General features: G+C 34.1%; 1 protein-coding gene across 1 annotated transcript; it reads right to left on the reverse strand.

Annotated features, from left to right (window-relative positions):
- Nucleotides 1-3,539: 3,539 nt before the first annotated feature.
- On the reverse strand, nt 3,540-12,941 carry LOC117181048. Its single transcript, XM_033373616.1, has 3 exons — nt 12,031-12,941; nt 10,868-11,052; nt 3,540-3,679 (listed from the first exon to the last, which is right to left on the reverse strand). The coding sequence occupies exons 1-3, from the start codon at nt 12,939-12,941 to the stop codon at nt 3,540-3,542; spliced, it is 1,236 nt and encodes a 411-aa protein (XP_033229507.1).
- Nucleotides 12,942-22,761: the final 9,820 nt, after the last annotated feature.

The raw sequence follows: 22,761 nt of genomic DNA on the forward strand, positions 1-22,761 counted from the left end.
TCAGTTTTGGGCATGAAGAAGCTCTGCGCGCGATGGGTGCCGCGTTTGCTCACAGTGGACCAAAAACGAATTCGTGTGACAACTTCCCAGCAGAACTTGGCAATATTTTCGCGTAAGCCGACCGAGTTTTTGCGCTGATTCATAACCATGGATGAAACCTGGATCCACTACTACACTCCTGAGTCAATGCAACAGGCAAAACAGTGGGTTCCACCTGGCCAAAGTGCTCCGAAGTGTCCAAAAACGCAACAATAGGTCGGAAAGGTTATGGCCTCCGTATTTTGGGATGCACATGGCATAATATTCGTGGACTATTTTGAAAAAGGTAAAACCATAACCGAAGCATACTATTCATCAGTATTAGACTGATTGAAAATCGAAATCGCCGAAAAACGACCGCATTTGAAGAAGAAAAAACCGCTTTATCATCACGACAATGCGCCTGTTTATTCATGCTCATGCTCATAGCTGAAACTGAGGCCTATTTTGGAGACCTTCCGATCGAGTACTTTTCGGACGGTATCAAAAATTTAGAAAATCGTTGGACTCGCTCAATCGACCTAAAAGGAGAGTATGATGAAAAATAAAACCGACTTTGGCCAAAAAAACGTCTCCGTGTTTCATTTTTCAGGGACTTATCAGACTACCTAGTAAATCAGTACATGACCAGATTAGATAAGATTAAGATTAAGATTAAGATTATAAGTCCCAGAAATATCGCAAGGATCTCTCGTCGGATTTCTTGCAAAGCGAAAATTAGAATATCCCCAGGATATCTAGGATATCTATGGGACGTGTCTGGGATAAAAGTTTCTGGGTAAAAGGTAATAATTAATGAAGAAAAAAATAACCGCAAATCAATAAAAATGTTGAAAATAAAAAGACGATGGAAAAAGAAAAGGGAAATTCTAAATTATAATCGATACATCTTTTTTAATTTGTGAACAGTATCAAGTAAAGGATAGCACAGGAAAATAAATCAACTTACATTTGGCCGCTTTTCAGAAGAGACAAAAAATCTTCTATACACTCTAATTTTCAGTTTAATCCAAAAATGAGAATTTGATTGCTAGACTACTTGTTGAATTAAGACGATAGGAATAAAATAAAAAAGTCACCCAATTCTGAGTAGGGAAATGAGATAGCTATTAGTCTAAGGTTATTATAAATTTATTATAGATTTTTCAAATGAAAACCAGTGGAATTTAACTGAAAAAAGAATTCTCAAAGAAATAGTTCAATCCCCGAACAAAAAAGAATAACTTTTAACCAAACAGTTGAATTTTTATCTAAAAAAGATTTACTTTCTACAAAAAAGGGAATTTTTTGAACGAAAAGACGAATTCTTGACCAAAGATATGAAGTTTCAACCACGAAAGTTTAAGCGGTCAAGAAATTAAAAGCGATAAATCGAAGGAATTAATTATTCAAGCTATAGTAGTAGAGCCATTGGACACACATTTGGAAAGTTCCAAGTAGAGGTTTCACTACGACTATGTACAAAATTTCACACCTAGAACCTAGGTTTAACTTTTAGATTTTCCCGTTTACTTTTTATTTTCCAACCACCGAAGTTTTAAGTGTGCGTAAATTTCCAAGAGAGATCCTCTTGAGAGACAAAGATGATACTAACGTCGGTAACTTAGCACGGAACAGAACCTTGCTTGGTTTGTCAGTGTTTCAGTAGCCGCTTTACTATATTACTAGTGAAAACTTCCTTTTAAGATATTTCACATTGTAATTAAATAGATAACTTGCAATTCAATTCAATCTATTAGATTTCAGCCTTTTTCCTTTACGCTCCTTCGTTCTCATTTTGTACAGAATTCCTCTTTGTCAACTATACTGTCTGCGACTAAGGTGTTTATCTGAGAAAAGTGGGAAAGGGCAGTGTACGAGGAAGTATAGTGTAGGGGGAATACAGATTCTTAGAATTATCTAGTATTGAATCACCCCAAACAAGTAGAGTAGAACAGAGACGGGAAGCATGATAGTCACAGGTACCACGTTCATGTTAAGATCTGAATGAAGCTCTGAGGCACGCCCAGGTATGTATTGGTCTCTCCAGTGTGATGCCTAATAACACCTATACCCTTATATCCCGGCTTATCCCTTGACGATATTTAAAGCACTCTGAAGTTGCTTTAAACTAGAAGAATAGATTTTCAGGTTATCTATATAAAATACATAAGGAACCTTATTATCACGATGATTAGTGTCGCCGCAGGGGTATCCAGGATTGCCATCCTGAAAGAGGCCCATCTGGAAGGTGACCCTGTTTGTTGTCCATGATAATTTCTAGATGAGATAGTAAATCTAGTTTTCTAAAGGGTTCGAAAGCTTTGTGGTAGTCAATTCAGGCCATTTATAGGGCGGGCTGGTGGGCTGCTGCAGCTTTTCAGACGCGCCTGTCAATTAACTGGTTCTCTCGGCATGATGCTACATTTTTTTTCGAGCCACCTTGTTCGTATATATATCTCCACACAAGCTCAATTCTTAGAACAATTCTGTCGTCCAAGATAGCTGCAAATATCTTATAAAGCGTGTTCAAACAAGCTATTGGTTTGTGATGCTCTGGGTGAAGTCGGGATATAGTAGAGACTTTAAAGATGATTTGAAGATGCGGACCGGATGTTGGTTCGTAGAAGTAAAATTCTTGCGCAAGAAGAGCTTGATACTTTTTTCGCTTCTTTGGAATGGACGGATAATCCTTTTCAAATTTTATCAGGTTGTCGCAATGCTGCTTGAAGCGGAAGATATTTTCAGTGTTTACTTTTTAATTCCAGCAAGAAACTTTTGATTCTTTTTTAATTATCCCTCCTTTTTCTGTACTTTCCTTCTTGCGCCAGACAACACACGTATTTTGTCGACAGTATGCTGCTTGATTGTACGCAGATTTAACTTGTTCAGAGTGTGATTGTAGATCCTCAAATTTTGGGCAAACTTTTGAACCCTTTCCGTGAACGGTCAACTAAATGATATGTAGTTAATCACACACTGAACACGGGACACGTTGTGTCTTGTTCATCCATTCTTCTTGTTAAGCTGATGAAAGAGTCTTTTCATCTTTTGATCCATCGTCAGTTTTAGCCTTCGATTTGAATCATTCAAAGTTCCGCCGCACCGTAAACTGAACAATTCATGGTCCAAATGTCGATCTTCTTCGAGATATCCTCACGAATGGGGACATCCATTTCAGCCATATCTTGGGACATAGGACGAATCTGGATCTTCACGTTCCTCTTTATCCTGAAATCGTGATCATCTCTCAGTAGATACCTGCTTTCTGCGGTTGGTCTTAACTTTCTCTTCCTCCTCTTCGTCTGCGACTTTATCATACATCAATTGCGTAATCGCTATGCGTTCATATCCAATTCTCAAGAGGTAAACAGTTTCATTTCGCAAAGAATGACGATAAACGTGCTGAATCTCTGGGAGATTCTGGCTTCCCAGAATGTGCATATGCGCCCTAAAGTCTCCCGAAACAGGAATAATCTTGGAATCGTTGCAATTCAGCAAGTAATTCTTGAGTGAATTTGTCACTTAACGTGAGCCGTTAGCCGGATCGTCGTCGTGTTTCCATCTAAATCATTTTCAGTACCTTGAACTCTAGGGTGATCGGCACTGCTTTTTGAACCATTGTCGGGTGCTCTGCGCGTTTGATCGTTTTGAACCGCATCTACGGTTTTTTAAATAGAGTCCTTATTATTTCCATGAACAGCTAGAAAAACGGTTCATTCATTCCTGTAGAATCGCGCATGCAAGGATAAGGCTACATACTCAGAGAGTTCGCCCGGTATCGCCGGGATACAACTTCACAAGACTTTACAAGACATACAAGACGTATGCGGCGGTTCTCTTCAACGAAGGAGCCGTGTTTAGGCTCTGTGTGCAACTTCAGACTGGGCTCGTCCGCACTCTGTTTATATGATTACCTAACATACTGCAACGTTTCAACATTTTTGTAATTCTTAGATATTTTTAAATATAGATAGTATATAAATCAACAAAATTTATAAATTTAATATAAGTTTAGAAAATTATAAAATAAAATGATAAAATAATAAGTTAAAAAAAATAAAGATAAGGAAACATTTCTCTTTACAATTGAACTTATTTGCAAATTTTCAGTTAGAACTCGGCAGTAATGAAATAAAGTTAACAAAAATAATTGTTTTAACAATGTGTTACTATAAACAACAATGTTTCTTAGTAATAACAATATTCAAATGGCAAAGAAAATTTTAATTCTACATAAAATTTATAAAAACGTCCTGCTTTCTTATGGTAAATACGTGTTAAACTTCATGGGGCTTGACTATGATCCAATGAATATTTTTCTTTGACTTAAAGCATGTTTTTCTGAGTGCTTGTTTTTAGAACTGTAACTGAAAACAATTTAAAATTAAATAAAAAATTGTACTAAAGATATTGTAGCAATTTTAATATCCACTTCACTTTATGATTATCAATTATGTTTTATGTTAGACATTGTCTACAAAAAGAGAAAAAATCCGGCTATATAATGAACGATAATTAAAATGTAATAAAAGGAGGTTATACAATTTTCTTAAAACTTTTAAGAAATTACTTAATTTATTTATAAACACATGAAAGGGTTCTAAGTAATATATATTTCAAATACTACAGTTTTCAAAACATAAGGGCAGTCTTCAACAAATTGCGCTACTAATTTGCGGCTATGTTTAAATACCATATTAAATTTAATAGAAAGCACTTTGGATAAAACAGATTTCAAGTCGAAATATATTGTATTTTCAACAAAATTGTTGATTTTTCAACTATACAAGATTTGTTACTAAAAGAGAAGAATTTTCAATCCAAAAAGGCAAATTTTTAATCCGGCAAGGCGAATTTTCAAAAAACAAAATTTAGTTTCTAAACAAACAGTTGCATTAGGCTCTAAAAAGTAGCACTTTTGAATATTTGCGGCAACCAAGAAAGATGACTTCTCCATCATAAAAGCTGACTTTTGAATAAAAAAGTACTGATTTTTAACTAAAGAGTTAAATTTATGACGAAAAAAGTGTGGCGTGCGTTTTCTCTACACGTGTTTGGCAGAAGTTTCTAACTTTCTCTAAATATAATAAAACTTTAAGTTCATCTGCTGTCGCTCCAGCCCTTCATTTATGATTTTCCGAGTGGAAGTGTTCTTTTCTGGGGGCTGCTTTGGCACTCTGACTCGAACTAGCATCGCGTTTAGATATCGGCCCATTTTGGAAGTTGCCTTCTCATTTGAACGGAATTCGAATAAGGAGTAGTGATTTCAACTTTGGCAGGTAGACGCACTGCGCTTGCACAGGGAAGCTTCAGAGGAACACGACGCGACAGCCCGTTACCATATCTACATACCAAATTTGGGGTCACTGACAAGGAGGAATTTGCGCTTCGAGTTTTGCTCAGAGTACTTTCGGATTCCGAAAGTTCTGAAATTCTAACAAGTTCCATAAAACAACAGAAAATTGGCGAATTCCATTTTTAAGGACACACGTTCTGTTTTTGCGACGATTTTTCTGGAATATATTCACATTCATTGCAGACAAAGTCGGACGCAGTTTGGAAAAATAGCATTCGGGATATTGAAAGCAGACCATGTTGAATGACATGTTACTTGCGGAAAGCACAAAAAGTGAATAAAGTTAAAATGGTATTATACTATTATATTCACAAATATTCACAAAGATAATTAAGGGTAATCACTAAGGGAAAGACCAGTGTATGAACCATCTTCATTGTTTCAAGGTAGATAAATAATTAATTAAAGTTCTCTTCAACGCCTTCGGTGATACTGATATTTGCTTAAACCGGTTAAAAAATACATCTACTCCGCTTGCCGGGACAATAAAAGACTATAATATATAATTCGGCAACTGACTTTGGAAATAAAACAAAGAAGATTTATTTAATATTAGGGGTTATACGTCATCCTCGGGTTAATGAAACCTGCATGACGTCCCTCTAATAATGGAGAAATTAATATTTGGGGTACAACTATTAATTTTTCTGAAACGGTGAAAAGATTGGAGATATTCTGAAAGCAGACGCATTTTGAGAGGGAAAAGGAGATAGCATAAAGTTCTTGAAACACGTCCGCAAACTTAGTTTTTACGCAGAACTCTGACACTAACGAAGTATTCGTGAAGGTTACGAAGCATTCTAAAACAGCAGACTATATGTCAATTAAAGATGCTTCCCGTTTGATTACAGTGAATCGCAATCAAATGAGATAAAAATTGAGAAACTCTGACGACTACGACAACGAGGACTAAGAGAGAACTTATGACATGTTCCACAATTGCCCGCGACTGAAAGTTGCACGCCAATTTTGTGTACTATATTTTTGACGCGATAACTGTCTGCAAGGTAGTTTTCACATTTGAAGTAAAACTTCTAGTAAAAGCGAATAAAGGAAGAAAATCGAACTCCTTTTGCGTAAAGAAATATTGACCTTCTTTCTTGCAGATGTACAGTATTATAGACGTAAATTGGAGGTGTATATCGTCCGACAAGTCACTTTCCACTACACCAGAAGATGATCGAGTAAGGAAAATTTCTTTAATATGACTCAGTAAAGAAAAGAACTGGTCACAGTCAATGGATCACTTATGACTTCAGTTCACAATAATCCGGATAAAAGCACAAGCCCAAGACAATTTTCAATAGTTATTTAATTAAGGTTAAAAAATTTTCACCTTAGAATAAGCATTCAAACATTAGAATGCACAGATTGGAACTCGAACCGATAATCAATATCACTTTCAATAATGTAGCGCGTCGAGCTTGTTCTCAAAAAGAGGTCACAAGTATAATAACAACCGAATTATAAACTTATCTTAGATTTTAATTAAATAATATAAACTAGGGTTAAAAAAAGTATCAACATTCCGGCCGTCTCGTTTGATTAGCGTAATGAATAAAAGTTAGGTGGATGGTCAAATCAGAAATCAAAAATAGAATTAAGAGTAAGAGTTATTCCCGCTTGCCGTGAAGCATCAAGCTGCACACAGTGGCACCTAATTGTACGAGGTGGTCTCCATTCGCTGAGGAAGATCAAGTTAGAAAAGCAGTACGTGACTTGACGAATTAGGCTCCACTCACCATAAGATAGCGTGTCATACAATTTAACAAGTCAGTTCGCCATTGAATCGGGGCACAAGCTTTGCGTTAGAATAAGCATTACGACTTTGGAATGTACGTGCAGGAACTTGAACTGATGCTCAATATCACTCTTAAGGGAATTTTTTAGAGCCAGAAAACAGTATTTTATTTTCTGGCCGCACAGTGGACTATTTTTGTCTAATTTTTTGCACATTTCATGTCAATATTATTTTGTTTTGCTGTCAAGAGACGTTTTTCAAAAAAAGGTTTGTAATTTGCCTAAAAATGAAAAAGGTATATACAATAGCAGTGACGCTCATACCTTGTCAAACCAGAGGAGACAAATACCCCGTGGCAAGTCGAATCATCTAGGACGAATGACCCTTTTACTGTTATCAAATTATGGCTGATTACAAAAAACTGAAATGATGAAAGCCTGGCTTGATTAAATAATGAGCAGAATTAGTTTATTCATATAACTAGCGTAAATTTGTTGGTATGACCGTATGTAGGAGTTGTGAGGGTGGGGTAAAAATCGATAATGCTTTCGCTAATAAAAACATGCCTATAACTTGCCCGGGACATGATCTATTACTGTACAAATTTTCACGACTTTTCATGCAGCGGTTCAGAAGTTATGAGAGGAGAAACGAACCCAGTGGGCACAACGTTTGGCGAAGTCTTTACATCTTTACGACAACCTTACGACATCGTATGTCCGTGTCGTTAAGGTGTCTTTACGATATCGTAAATAAGTCGTATGATCTGACGACGTCTTTACGATATCGCAAAGATTCCAAAAACGACATGGACATAGGATGTCGTAAAGTTGTCGTAAAGATGCCGTAACAATGTCGTAAAGACGTCGCTAAATATTTTGCCCACTGGGGAACGGATTTACGAATTTATGTCTAATGATAATAATTTATTAATAAGATTTAATATTCGAATTACACATCTTTCCTAATCAGTAGTTTTTAACTGATTACTACTAATTCACTTTCAGGGAATAGGTTTCAGCCCGTGACGTAGGTATACCTGAGGGGGCCCTGTCTCCAATTTTCTTGGGGGAGGACTTTTTAAGAAAATGAACTAAAATTTAATTCTTTAAATCTTATTTGGTAACTCCGGACCTCGGAGGCCCCGTACGATTGATATGGCTGATACGACGGTAGATACGCTCCTGCCTTCCACTTTTCCGCACAGCTATACCTTTGTTTGCACTTAAAAATTCCCATTATTACTGCAAATATTAACAGATTTTATATAATATATATATTTTTAATTTTTGCTAATTATATGGATGAACTAATTTTTTAAATCAAAATTGAATCAAGCCACGCTAGCACAATTTCAGTTATTTTAATTGGCCTTAATTTCATAACAATAAAAGGGTAATTCGTATTGGATGATTCGACTCGCCGCGGGCGAGTCTTGTCAGCAAAGCAGAATGACATTAAGATGACGTATGAAAAACATCCGTCACAAATATGTAACCGTGCAGCTAGAAAATGGAGTACCGTTTTCTGATTCTAATAAATCCCCTTAATAATAAAGCGCGTCAAAATTGGCCTCAGTAAGATGTTATATATTTTTCAATTTATTAATCTAAGGGAAATAACTTCTTCATTTTCATTCATTGATTAAAAAAACTGTCTAACAATTTACTAAAAAGTGCCGAAATAAAAAATCTTAAAATACACATTTCGGGCATTCAGGTCGAGCTCAGAATAAATAGCAATCAGGATATAGAAAGCAGATCATATAGGAGAAAATATTGTTTGGGGAAAGCCTAAACAATAACTCATAGGTATAAGTATATTATATTATTATATTTACCAAAATAATTAAGAATAGTCCCTAAGCAAAAAGGCAGTGTATAAATAATCTTCATTTTATCAAGGTAGATAAAGAACTAATTAGATTTCTCTATAAGACTGTAGACGATACTTATTTTTAGGTACATAAATAATTTCAAGAAAAGAAATTTACTGCATTCGTTAAAACTGATACGAATATTTAAAGTAGATTGTAGATAAGATATTGAGGGAATCTGAAAAGTTTTATAAATTTCAGGTTATGCTTTGCTTTTCTCAAAACAGTAGAAAAAAAATGAACAACAAATTATTTAGGAAATTCTATCTGGTCGAAACCATCTCTTTCAATTAAAATTAAATTATTTTGTTAAAAATTCGCCTTTCAGGGTTAATAATTGATCGATGTAGGGAAAATTTTTTATCTTATCGGATAAAAATGCAACTATTTAATTGACAGTAAAACTGTTTTGGATATGGTTTCAACTATTTTTTTAAATTAGAATTTTTTAGTTAAATTCAACTTCTTTTTATTTCAATTTAAATCTTCCTTGGTTGAGAGTAGAACTACTTTGCTGAAAATAAATTTGTTCTATTGAAGACCCATCACTTTAATCAAATACTTATGATTTTATCGTTTTAAAATTAATATTTTTATTTAATTTAAAAAATGTTTTTTTTTCTGCATGGAAATTCACGTATTCTGATGAGAATTCTTCTTTTTGGGTAGAAAATTACTCTTTTTGGTCAAAGTTCATCTGCCTAGTTGAAAATTTAACTACTTGTTTGAATAATAAACTCCTTTAAACAAATTAATTTAATTGTTCTTAAAGATTCATCATTCTTTCTAAGCCTTATATTTTTGGTTGAAAATCAAACTAATTCGTTGCAAGTTAAACTACTTTTATAATAATATATTTTTCTGTTAAATATTCATTATTTTAGTCCGAAAATTCAAGATTTTTTTTGAGAATTAATATTTTTGGTTAAATTTAACTGTTTTCTGCTTAAGCTAAAATTACTGAAAGTTGAACCACTTTGTACAAAAGTCATTCTTGTTTCGGTTGAAGATTCATCAGTTTAGTTCAAACTTAATTTTAGATTTAAAATGTAACCATTTTGTTGAGAATTCTTCTTTTTCGGTAAAAAATTAATACTCTTGATTGCTTAATCTTTTTAAAATAGTTTTTGGTTGAACTATCAATTATGCATTAAAGTTTCCGATTTTCTTGAAGTCTATCAAGAATCTTAGAAGAATTAATATATTTGTATAACCTTAAATACAGTGAAACTCTGATAATGGGCCGGTTCTGGGGCTGAAGGAGTTGGGGAATTACGCAGATAGTGTGCCGTTTTGTAGGAAACGCTTTTTTTGTTCACGCCTGAGTGACCGTTCCTTACTCTGCGCAGCTCCTTTTACGCCTACTTCCGGCGCGGCGTCAATTCTTGGAAGAACTATATCAGGGGGCCCTATATCTAGTGTTCACTGTATAATTAAACAAATAAACTCAAAAAATAAATAATTATAGAAATTTATATGTTGTATTAAATATTCTTTTCCTCAAATCGAATAAATACCAATAATGATAGAAAACTACAAAAAAATTATTCAAAGTTTTGGGTGTCGCTGGTCTTCGTATATTTCATATGCTGAGCCTCCAGAAAATTCTTTAGAGTCCATACGAGCCATCATACCAGATTCCATGTCCACTGAAACGCGATGTTTAATTGAGGTTGTGCATTTATATAGGCCACGAAGGATATTATAATCAAGTACTCCCACGATTTCACCCTTAAAGTTGTAAGAACGCGATATTTTTCGTTCGGTAATATTTTTTTATAAGAACCTGGGTATCTTATGTGAACCCGAACATTTTTCGGAAAAGTGTGTTGCAGTAATATTACACGTGAATTTACATTTTTAGTAGAAATACGCCTGGCAAGTATAAGAGGGCTGTCAGAAGAAGAAGGTCGCTCAATAGAACGTCTGGCAGGAGAAGAAGGCCGCTCAGCAGAACGCCTGGCAGAAGAGAAAAGTCGCTCAGGACTAGGCTCGACAGAAGGAGGTGTTCGCCCTCGACAAGGCCTCATAGGAGAAGAATTACTCACAGGAGAAGATCTGTAACAAGAAATAGAAATGTATAACAAGTGCATGGTTTTAGACGTTTTTTTCATGCTAGCACGACTGTTGCTTACATGGAGAAACTCTAGAAACTTTATTCTAATTTTAATATGAATTTAGGAGATTTTTAAATAGTACAGACATTTTTCTAATTTTAGAAATTAATAGTAAGTTCATGAATTACAATGGAGCCTGTCAGTAGGGCACCTTTCTAAAGGGCGCCTTCTCCTCAACTGCCTGCGTTATTTAGTTAAAAAAAACCCTTTAATAAAATGTTAATTATAAAAGAAACATCAGACAACTTCACACTCACGATTATTCTGACAATTGTTCTTAATCGTTTTATTAGGTCATAATAAATGAAAACTCTCTGGCGTTCCATGAACGATCCGGCGCGGGGCGCATTAGGACGCTTACTGACGAAAATTAGGCACTAATCGCCACACACACTCAACCGAATTGAACAGAATACAGACACGCTCTTAACATACCGCCCGCCTCGTGGTATTAAAACAGCACGAAAGAAGTTTAAAAAATTACAATTCTTGCCGCCCGCCGTGAAAAACAATCACAAAATCAACGATTTGAATATTAGACAAACGAATTGATCACTTGCCATAACAAATACTCTACAATAAGAAAATAACATGCTAATAAAATGGAGCTTTATAAAGAACCTATACCATATACAAACAGTGAAAGTATTTTTTTTAAATACAATATTAACAATTTTTAAAAATACGTAAGATGATTATACTTCAAAGCTTTGAGAGTTCTTAAAACCAATTATCTTATAAGACGAATTTTGCTTCAATTAGAACCTTTGACTTACAGTCAGTTCAAGAGTCAGATAATTCAGCAGGCTCGACCGAAGATATAGGCAACAAGCAAATTTTTTAGATTGAACGGTCGAACTCTGAGGCAGCAGTTTTAACTCTAACCGTACGGACACAATTATCTTTTCCCTTACAGTACATAATGATGCGACCCAATGTCCACTTCGAAGGCGGAAGAGCATCATGTTTAATTAATACCATATCTCCAACTTTAATGTTGGGTAGCTCCTGATTCCATTTATAGCGATGTTGTAAAGAATGCAAATATTCTACATTCCACCTTCGCCAAAACATTTCCGCGATGCGTTGCACGATCTGCCACCTGGTCAAGCGATTTTCTGGAACGAGTTCCACCGAAGGTTCAGGAGCACCAGTCATAGGGGCACCGATCAAGAAATGACCTGGTGTCAGATACGAGAAATCATCAGGGTCATCCAAAAGAGGGCCTATTAGACGCGAGTTCAGGCATGAACCTATTCTAGCTAGAGACGTAGTAAATTCCTCAAAAGTTAAGGTATGTGAACCGACACATCTTTGAAAATGATGCTTAAGACTTTTAACGCCTGCTTCCCAGAGTCCACCAAAATTAGGTGCTGCGGATGGAATAAAATGCCAGGTCGTACCTTCCACTGAGAAAAGATCCATTAAATCAACATCCCTTCGAATTTGAGAAACATTGTGTCTCAATTCGCAATCGGCACCTTGAAAAGTAGTGCCATTGTCGCTGTATATATCTGACACAAATTCTAAGTGAATTGCATGAGTCACACAACATATAAATAGCGCAACATAGCCTTTATATCTTTTCTGACCTCTACCTGGAGCAAATCGCACAGAAAAGGGATCAGCGTAATCAACCCCAGTATGAGTGAATGGCCTACAAGTTGTCTTAAAATCAAGCAAGCTGCCCATAAGTTGTTGGTCTGTGACAGCTCGTTCACGTACACACGAGACACAACGACGAATTAAACTCTTAACCAGAGTTCGGCCCCCGATTATCCAAAACGCTTGGCGAAGAGTATATGAAGAGAGCTGTATCCTACCATGCATAGATCGTATGTGAGCGTGTAGAGCAATGAGTTCACTAATACGATGACTAGGCAATATTACAGGATGTTTTTCCTCATATCTAATAGGAGCCTGATGTAAGCGACCACCCAAACGTAAAACACCCGAACCATCCAGAAATGGGTACGAGGTCTTCAAGGGTGAATCTGATGGAATCACGTTTCCTTTTTTTAGAGCATGTATCTCAACATCAAAGGCAGTACTTTGCACTTGTTGGATACACCATTAAGAAGCCTTATTATTCTCCGATGCAGAGAGAGCAAGGCTCTACAGCAGATCCTCATCTTCTGTCAACTTTCCGAACCTTCGAAGAGGAGCTTCAATAAACCGTCGACAATAGGCTGTAACTCTAATCAACTTTGGCCAAGATGCAATTCTGTCAGTAAGATCAGTGAGAAATTGTTTCGCCTCGACAGAATTGTGAGCGAGCTGACAAGTTTTGACCGAAGATTTCGGTTCGAGGTCAACGCCACCCGGCAATAATGCCCTATATGCCGGCCAAAATGAGGAGTAATGCACTAGCCAAGGAGGATCTCGCCACCATAAATTATGACTCAATAACTGATCAGGTAAGAGACCCCTGGAAGAACAATAGACAGGGTTGTCCTCTGTAGGAACATGTCTCCATCTTGCTAGTGAAACACACTGTAGAATCGGTGTGGCAATATAATGGTACATTTTCAATTCCCATTGCAGCAATTAAAAAGCGTAATGCCTTGGCTAACAATTGAGCACCACAAAGTTCAAGTCGTGGGATACTCACAGGTAAAAGAGGAGCTACTTTAGACATGGCATATAGTGAAGTAACTATCGCATCATCATCTTCTCGAAGAATACGTAAATATACCACAGCGGAATACACTTTGCCTGAAGCGTCAGAAAACCCATGAAGTTCATAACCCAAACTTGATCTCATTTGAACAGTCCACCTTGGGATCTGAATCTCTTCCAACTTTGACAGGCTAGTATAATAGCTATTCCAACGATCTAATAGATCCTCAGGCAGACTCTCGTCTCAATCAAACTTGCGAAACCAAAGTTCCTGCATTATTCTTTTAGCTACAACAACAACCAGTGAGAGCCATCCTAACGGATCATAAAGTTTGTCAATGACAGAAAGAATTTGTCGTTTGATAGGTAGTTCGATGGGTCGCGCTTCTACCTGAATTCGAAAAATATCCGAAGTTGGATCCCAATGTAGACCCAAAACTTTCAACCGAATGTCCTCCCCAGCAAAAAATTCAAGAGCTCTTTCATGATTGCCAGAAGGACAATCGAGTAGCAATTGCTCATTATTAGAAGCCTATTTTCGGAGATGAAAACCTCCTCGAGCCATTAATTAAGTGATCTGAGATCTTAGTTCTTTAGCTTCCTCCAATTCATGAGCGCCGAATAACACGTCATCGACATAAATGTTATTTTTGAGGATAGATCTAGCTTGTGGGAAGTCAGAACCTTCATCTTTAGCTAATTGCTTGATTTGATTCGTAAGATAGGGTGAACAAGCTGTTCCGTAAGTTACGGTAGTCAATCCGCAGACTGTCAACTTACCTTCCGGGGAATACCAAACTATGCAGCTACGATCACGTGGATTAACCATAATTTGCCGAAACATTTTTTCTATGTCGGCTACGTAAACAAAGCGGTGTTCGCGCCAACGCAGTATAATAGAAACTAAATCAGTTAACAATTTCGGCCCCGTATGTAAATGAAAATTCAAGAAAGTATTGTTGGAAGTGAGGCTAGATGCGTTGAAAACTAGTCGCAGGTGAGTAGTAGAACTACCCTCATTAATTACAGGACGATGAGGAAGATAAACATTTTGATTAGAATCCATGTCCGACAAGTCTGAGACTTTTTCCATGTGACTTAGATTCTGATATTCAGATAGGAATTCCGAATATTGCTTGAAAAGTTCAGGTTTGGCTATTAATGGAGACTGTATCTTTTGTAAAATTAATTTAGCACGATTTACGGAATGACCTATATCAATAGGTGGGCCATTCTTGAAAGGCAATCGAATCATGTACCGACCAGAAGGCAATCGTCGATGGGAGGATAAAAAATGTTCTTCACAGTGAACTTCATCTTCAGTTAAAGAAGATTCGGAAGGAGGTTCTTCCATTTCCCAAAAACGTGCCATGTCCTCATGCAGCACCTCTGTAGTAATATTAGAATGGGCTGTAATAGTCTCATGAGAGGATAACTGCTGGATTGGACCAGATAGAATCCAGCCAAAAATAGTTATCTGAGCGGTCAAGGAGCCTAATGTTCCTTGTATTAATCCAGGCAATAAACAAAATCCGAATTTATCAGCCCCTAAAATCATATCAATCCGCGTGTCGCTAAAAGGATCAGGATCAGCCAACGATAATTGTTTTAATTCATTTGAATGTAACTTGTTTGGTGGTATAGGCGGAGTATACGACGAGATATCTAGTAAAACTAAAGTATGTAAAGCGACGGGGCTTTGCTTACGGTTTGCTGGACATTACCAGACTTTGGCTAATTTTTTAGCAGTACCAATCAACTCACCACCTACTCCATAAACCAGTGTATTTATCTTTTGATTTAAGCACCTTTTTGGACACAAAACTACACTCTGAGCCCTGATCTAATAAAACTCGAAAGACTTTAAACCTACCACAATCAGCCTCAATTCTAATACAGGCTGTAGCGAGTAAAGTGGAACGCGTCATGATAGCATAGTTATTAAGAATACATGATACTTTATTATCAAGAGCAACATGATGCGTCTCCTGGATCGTTAACGGAGTCTCTTGAGTCGAACCATTGCTACTATTTGATCGCGAAACAACAGCCCCTTCTGAGGTTGTAATATGACTTGTAGAAGTAGATGGTTCAGAGGCTACTGAATTACCTGAAAACTCTCTAAAGTCATAGTTCAATAACATATTATGCTTACGATGACCTTTGCGCTGGTCACTTTCCTTGAACATGTATATGGTCTATGCCCAGGTGTGAGACAATTAATACAAGCATGATTGCGAAAAACAAGCTCCTTTCTTTTATCTACTGGTAAAGCTCTAAATTGACTACATTAAAAAAGAGTATGGTTCTCCTTACAAAGAAGACACTTAGAAGTAGTAGAGACAGCATGGCTCTTAACTGTAGACCCTTTTTTTCTTTATTTTTATCCACCAATCCTAGTTTTGATACTTGAATGGCATCTAAAGTTCTGATTTGAGTTGCTAAAAACTCATCTAAAGTTTCATATGATGGATAATCAGTAGTAGAGCCTAGCTGAGTCTCCCACTCTTTTAAAGAAGCTATATCAAGGCGTCTAACTGTTCAAAAAAGGACAATATCGTCCCAGTGTTCTACTGGACGTTTTAAGTTTTTAAGCGCTGCGAGAGCCCCATTTGTTGTATCGCGAAGCAATTTCAAATAGGCTACTGAATTATTATTTACATTTGAAACACTAGCTATTGCTTGTAAATGCGCACCTACAAATGCTCTCTTATTATCATAACGCTTCTTAATCGCGTCCCAAGTTGCCTGAAAGTTAGCTTCCGTGACCTTGACATGTTTCATTAAACTATCTGAGAATTAATATAATCGTAAGCACTGAGAAAGGCTTCTTCTATTTTCAGAAATTGATTTTTAGTAAAATACTCGACGGACAATTTATCCTCTGCTGAAGCTAGAGTTTGTATTTCCAAATCTAACGCCAAGCACTTATCCCAATTTTATTTGAGAAGATCCAAACGACCACGAGCTGTCGTTATATTGCGCCTATTTTTGAGATCTTTTTAAAATTTGATTCTGTGCGTAATATACCCTCATTTAGGCTCATTAGTTCGATGCCTTACGCCTCCATTTTCACTTAAAAAATAACATAAAAACAACGGACGTGCGTACAAAAACCAACAAGTAGTAAATATTTCCCCCCTTTTTACATAACAGTTTAAAAATACGAGTAAATTGACAAATACGTGTTAAAATTTTTTTAATAAATTCGAGTAAGTGTATAAGAACTGGCGAAGTTTTGTAAAATAAGTTCAAAATTTTTACTCACGTTGTGCGAAAAATTTGTTTATCTGAAAAATTTAGAATCTACTTATCAACAGACAGGAGCGAAAGAAATCTCGCTAAAGTTGAAGCTGACGTTGACAGTTGAAAAAAGAATATGTGATTGTTGATGAAGACTTGTAGACTCTTGAAGCTCATTTGAAGCACCAGCTGATTTAGATACTCCTGGCAAGACGCAAAATTAGCAGTCTGCCGGTCGATAAAGTTGAAGAGAGAAAAGACATCGACTCCTTGAGATGGAGATAGTAAGGACAATGCTTACTGAGTCACCGACTTGTAAATGATATCTCAAGGAAAGAGTGGGCGAGAGAGCTCACACAGTTAGATTAGACACAAGCACAATGATGCAAGGATTACTTGCATGCACATTGTCTTTTCCTCAAATGAAACTTTTCGACTGGAAAATGTATTCAATAGTTCACTGCACTTCAAATTTGCGGCAACTTGTGAAATTGTAGGCATTCCAGTTTGATAATAAATTATAAAAGCCTCGCGTTATTTAGTGAGTTTGAATTTTAACCGCTACGACGCCATAATGATTCCCGCAAATTCATGATTTTCGCGAACTTTCTGGAACAGTTTTTTGATCCTGAAGCATCACAAGATCCCGGACGAGCTCCCAAATGTTAGTAATTGATACAGTTATTATTGGTTCCTCCATAATTTCCAGATGAAATCCTGTGATGATAAGGGTCGTGAGAACAAAACACTCGAATTAGCGGAAAACACTAGTTAACGTTATTTATTATAAAAAACCCCTTTAATAAACTTAATTATAAAAGAAACATCAGACAACTTCACACTCACGATTATTCTGACAATTGTTCTTAATCGTTTTATTAGATCATAATAAATAAAAACTCTCCGGCGTTCCAAGAACGATCCGGCGCGGGGCGCATTAGGACGCTTACTGCCGAAAATTAGGCGCCAATCGCGACACACACACACACACACACACACACACACACACACACACACACACACACACTTAGCAACATCGTAGAACGCATGTATTGATAAACAATTAGGTTCTGCAATTATAAAATCACATATAATCATATATTTGTAGTATTCATTTTTTTTAAACATGATGAATTATTTAAATAATTAATTATTGTTTCTTATCAAAATATATAGAATCACACATTTCTTCTAATGAATTACAAATTTCTATTTGTTTAAAAAAATTTTACTTGCTCAAGCAGCTTTCGTTTGGAAACTTAAGAAAATGCATATAAAACGGAATACTTAAAATTATTATTTTGACTGTATAATCTAGACTGTATAGCTTTTATAACAAAAAATTGTTCAAAATAATGACATGAACTTTTTTACAAAATTTACTACACGAAAAAATTTGTCGCTTAAAATTTAGGCGATTAATTGAAGAATCTTGGACGGAGAGAAAAGTCTTCAAATGTTTCCATGCCTTTGCAGAAATAATAGAAAACAATTTATGAGATGTAGAATACAGTCTGCTAATATTTAAAAACTGAGTCGCAGAAAAAAAGTTGAGTAATTCTTATGTAAAAGTATTTTATGAACTAAGCGATCTTCTGTGAGAAATACTCTAAAGGTTAACAATATTTGAAAGAGTTTCTCTAGAGTTTAAATGACAAAAATCAGGTATTTACGATGGCGTCTGTCTGTTTGTCCGTCCGGCCGGCCGCCCGTCCGTAAACACGATAACTCTCGAAAAAATGAACGGATCATATCCATTTTTTGCACACTTTATTTATATACAAAAAGAAAGAACGAGTTCGTTAACCAGCAATTTTTGATGAAAATTCAAAAAGTGAGCGCATTTTGAAAATTTTTGAGACAACTTTGTTCTAAATTTGAAAATTCTATGCACGGATATTTATAGTATTAAAAAGAAAAAAAATTTATTCTAATCACTTTTTTTGATGAAAGGAAAATTCCCAGAATTATAGTATTTTCAATTTTTTTTTAATCAAACGAAAATAAAAAATTTTAAGCCAAAAAACGCACTATACGAAAAAAAGTCAAGTGATGAAAAACTTTTTTTTTAAAGTCCTACAAGATTATCATAACAAATTTTCGGATTTTCTTGAAAAATCTAAAATTCTGATTTTGATTGCATAAAAAATAATGAAAAATCCAAAATTCCATTTTGTGGAAAAACTATGTAGGACACGAGAAAAGATAAATTAACAAAAATTGTTATAAAAGAAAGATAAGTTGAAAATATTCGAAATTTTAAATAGAATATGGTATATTAAAAGTATATGTATTTGAAAATTAATGTCATAGAATTTATGAAATTGTTTATAAAATTACCTAGTTTTTTTACTTTTAAAGGCTCGAATTTTACAAGCACTCAATTTTGATGGACTAAAGATTTGAAATGTTTTCATTTTCAAAGCTCGTAATTTGAATAAAGAATTTTAAAGCTTAGCAAATGCGACAAATTCTTTTAGTAAAAAAAACAATAAAATTATTCATTTAAAAATATTAATACTTTTCAAAGAATTTTTGTCAAAAATCTGGGTTTTTCGGAAAGTAATTTCTCTCAAATTTTTCAAATCCTTCAGAATCTTATGAAATACCAAGAATTTTTTTTTAAGATTTCTAAAGTACTTCGGAATCTTTTTAAATAAACTTCCCAAAATTTTGTGTAATTAGTTGAAATTAGTATAAATTAAAAAAATTAATTAAAAATTCCCTGAAATCTTTTAAAAGGTCCTCAAATATTTCAAATCCTTAAAAATCTTTTGAAATCTCTTGAAATTTTTTAAAGTTTCAGTTTAAAATTTAGAAAAGACAAAATTTTCAAAACGTTAAATATTGAAATGATTGTAAATTAATGTTGTGAAAATTAGATTAATAAAAATTCAAAGCTTTCGGAATTGAAGTTTCAAAGCTTTTTAACTATTCAATAAAAGTAATTTTCAAATCGATGGGATTCATGTCTTCAAATTTTTAAATGTAAACTCGGAAGTTTATTTATAAAAAATTAATAATCGCAAGTAAATTGAAAGCGTTAAAAATTGAAATGTATGTTTTTTAATTGGACAATCTGTAAATGAAATTATTTCAGACTGAAATTTAAAAAAACAGGAAAATTTTAAAACATTAAAAATGTAACTTTTTGCAGATTAGTTAAACTATTAAATTGAAGTTTTAATAGAAATTACTCGAGTTAAAGTTTAACTATTTATGAAACAATTTTTGTATCTAATTATGAAATTTTATATCCTTTTTTGAAAAACACAATTTTAAATTTCAAACTCCTTCAATTTATTTATGATTACTAATTTTTTGTAAATAAACTTCCAAGTGTACAATTTAAATTTTATAGACTTAAATCGCATAGAGTTGAAAATTATTTGTTTTTCATAGTTAAAAGTTTTTGACTATTAAATTTCGAAAGCTTTGAATTTTTATTGATCCCATTTTCAAAACTTATATCTACAAACATTTCAGTATATAACGTTTTGAAAGTTTTCTTTTTTCTAAATTTCAATCTGAAGCTTTATAAAATTTCAAGAGATTATAAAAGATTTCGAAGGGTTTTAAATATTTAAGGATGTTTTAAAAGATTCGAAATATTTTAGGGTATTTTTTAAATTTAAAGGAATTTTCAAGAGCTTTAAAAATTTTCAAGAAATATCAAAAGATTTTTAGGAATTTTAAATATTTGAGGATGTTTTAAAAGATGTCAAGGAATTTTCCATTTATTTTTATAATTCGCAGGAATTTCAAAGAATCAAGAAATTTTGAAAGGATTATTTAAAAAAAATCCAAAGTACTTTGGAAATATTAAAAAAATGTTTTAGGTATTTCAAAAGATTTAAAAAATTTCATACAATTTTAAATGATTTCAAGGAATCTTAAATTGATTAAAGCAATTTAATATGAGATTTTAAAGAGCTTGATATCTTTCAGGATAATTTAACAGATTCCAAGGAATTATCAATTGATTTCAACGATTTAGAATGAGATTTTAAAGGATTTTAAATATTCCAGGATTTCAAGAAATTTCATTTTAAAGAAGATTTTAAAGGATTTTAAACATTTGGGGGTGTTTTCAAAAATGTCAAGGAATTTTCATCTTATTTTTATAATTTTATGGAACCAAAGAGAATTTTAAAGAAGTACTTTAAAAATCTTTTTAAAAAAAATCAATGTATGTTAAAATATTTTGAATGTGTTGCAGCATTTAAGAGTATTTCAAAATGTTACAAGGAATTTTCAGTTGATTAAGGTAATTTAATATGAGATTTTGAAAGATTTAATATATTTTAGGGTATTTTAATAGATTTCAAAGAATTTTGAATTGATTTCAATAATGTAGTATGAGATTTTAAAAGATTTGTAATATTTTAGGTTATTTTTAAAATTTCAAGGAATTTGCAAGAGATTTCAAAAGATTTTAAAGGATTTTAAATATTGGAGGATGTTTAAGAAGATGTTAATGAATTTTCAATTCATTTTTATAATTTAAAGGAAGTTTAATAAATTTTAACAATTTTAGCAGAGTTATTTAAAATAATTTCAAAGTACTTTAGAAATCTTTAAAAGGTATCAATGTGTTTCAGAAAAAAATTTGAAGGTTTCGAAATATTTGATAGTATTTTAAAGGGTTCTAAGGAATTTTCAATTGATTACACTAATATAATATGAGATTTCAAAGGATTTGATATCTCTTAGGATATTTTAATAGATTCCAAAGAATTTTCGAATTCTTTCAATAATTTAGTACAAGATTTTATAGAATTTTAAATATTTCAAGGTATTTAAAAAATTACAAGGAATTTTCAAGAGCTTTGAAAAATTTCAAGAGATTTTAAGGGATCTTAAACATTTTAGGATATTTCGAAACATTCCAACGAATTTTCAATTAATTTCAATAATTTAAAGCAATTTCAAAGAATCTCAACGATTTTTTCAACTTTTCTGGTGCAAAGTGTAACTGCTTTCTTAAAAAAATTTTTTTAATGATTGATCAGTTTTAGTTAAAGTAGTTTAGTTAAATGGAGACCGAGATATAAATAGAACACTGAAGCTTTCATATCGGCAATCATCGTGCAGCAGACGACCCAAGAAAACCGAATTTCGAGTCGTTCACTTTCGGCTTAAACGCGAACTTACAGTGGTAATCATGCACCCTCTGTTTTGCGGCTCCCAAACGGTAGGTATGGTGGGGTTAAATTTCTAGCTCGATCTGCAGCTCTGAATAATTTTATAAATTACGAGGGGTGTTCAAAAAGTAAGTTTCCCTGCTCCAGGAAAAAAGAAAAACACAATTTTTAGGTTAAAGTAACATATATATTTATTCTTTGACTTATAAACTATATTTCTACATAGTCCCCTTGGACTTAAATACATTTTTTATATCTGTATCAAGCTTTGACAAACCTTATTTATAAAAATCCGTGCCCTGTTTTAAAAAGAACAAAGTTTACGCACAAACTTTACGGTAACTAAGAGGATCTGTTATGATTGTGTGAATTGAAGTTCGACAAATATCGATTTCAGGAGGCATTGAGTCCAAAATTCTGTCAATTGTAAAGCGCCAATCCGCCAAAATGATTTTTTCGACTGCTGCGACTGCGTCATCTGTAATGGCGGTTTTTGGCCTGTCTGCACGCTGCTCATCATGAACTTCTCCGCGTCCCTCGAGAAAATACTAGGCAGTCTGATAAGTACCTGAAAATTCTAAGAGATGGCATTAGTATTCACTAATGTGAACCATTTTCATCGAGCTTGATCCTTCAAATGACGC

Source organism: Belonocnema kinseyi, chromosome 10 (genome assembly GCF_010883055.1).
Source record: "Belonocnema kinseyi isolate 2016_QV_RU_SX_M_011 chromosome 10, B_treatae_v1, whole genome shotgun sequence".
Lineage (NCBI taxonomy): Eukaryota > Metazoa > Arthropoda > Insecta > Hymenoptera > Cynipidae > Belonocnema > Belonocnema kinseyi.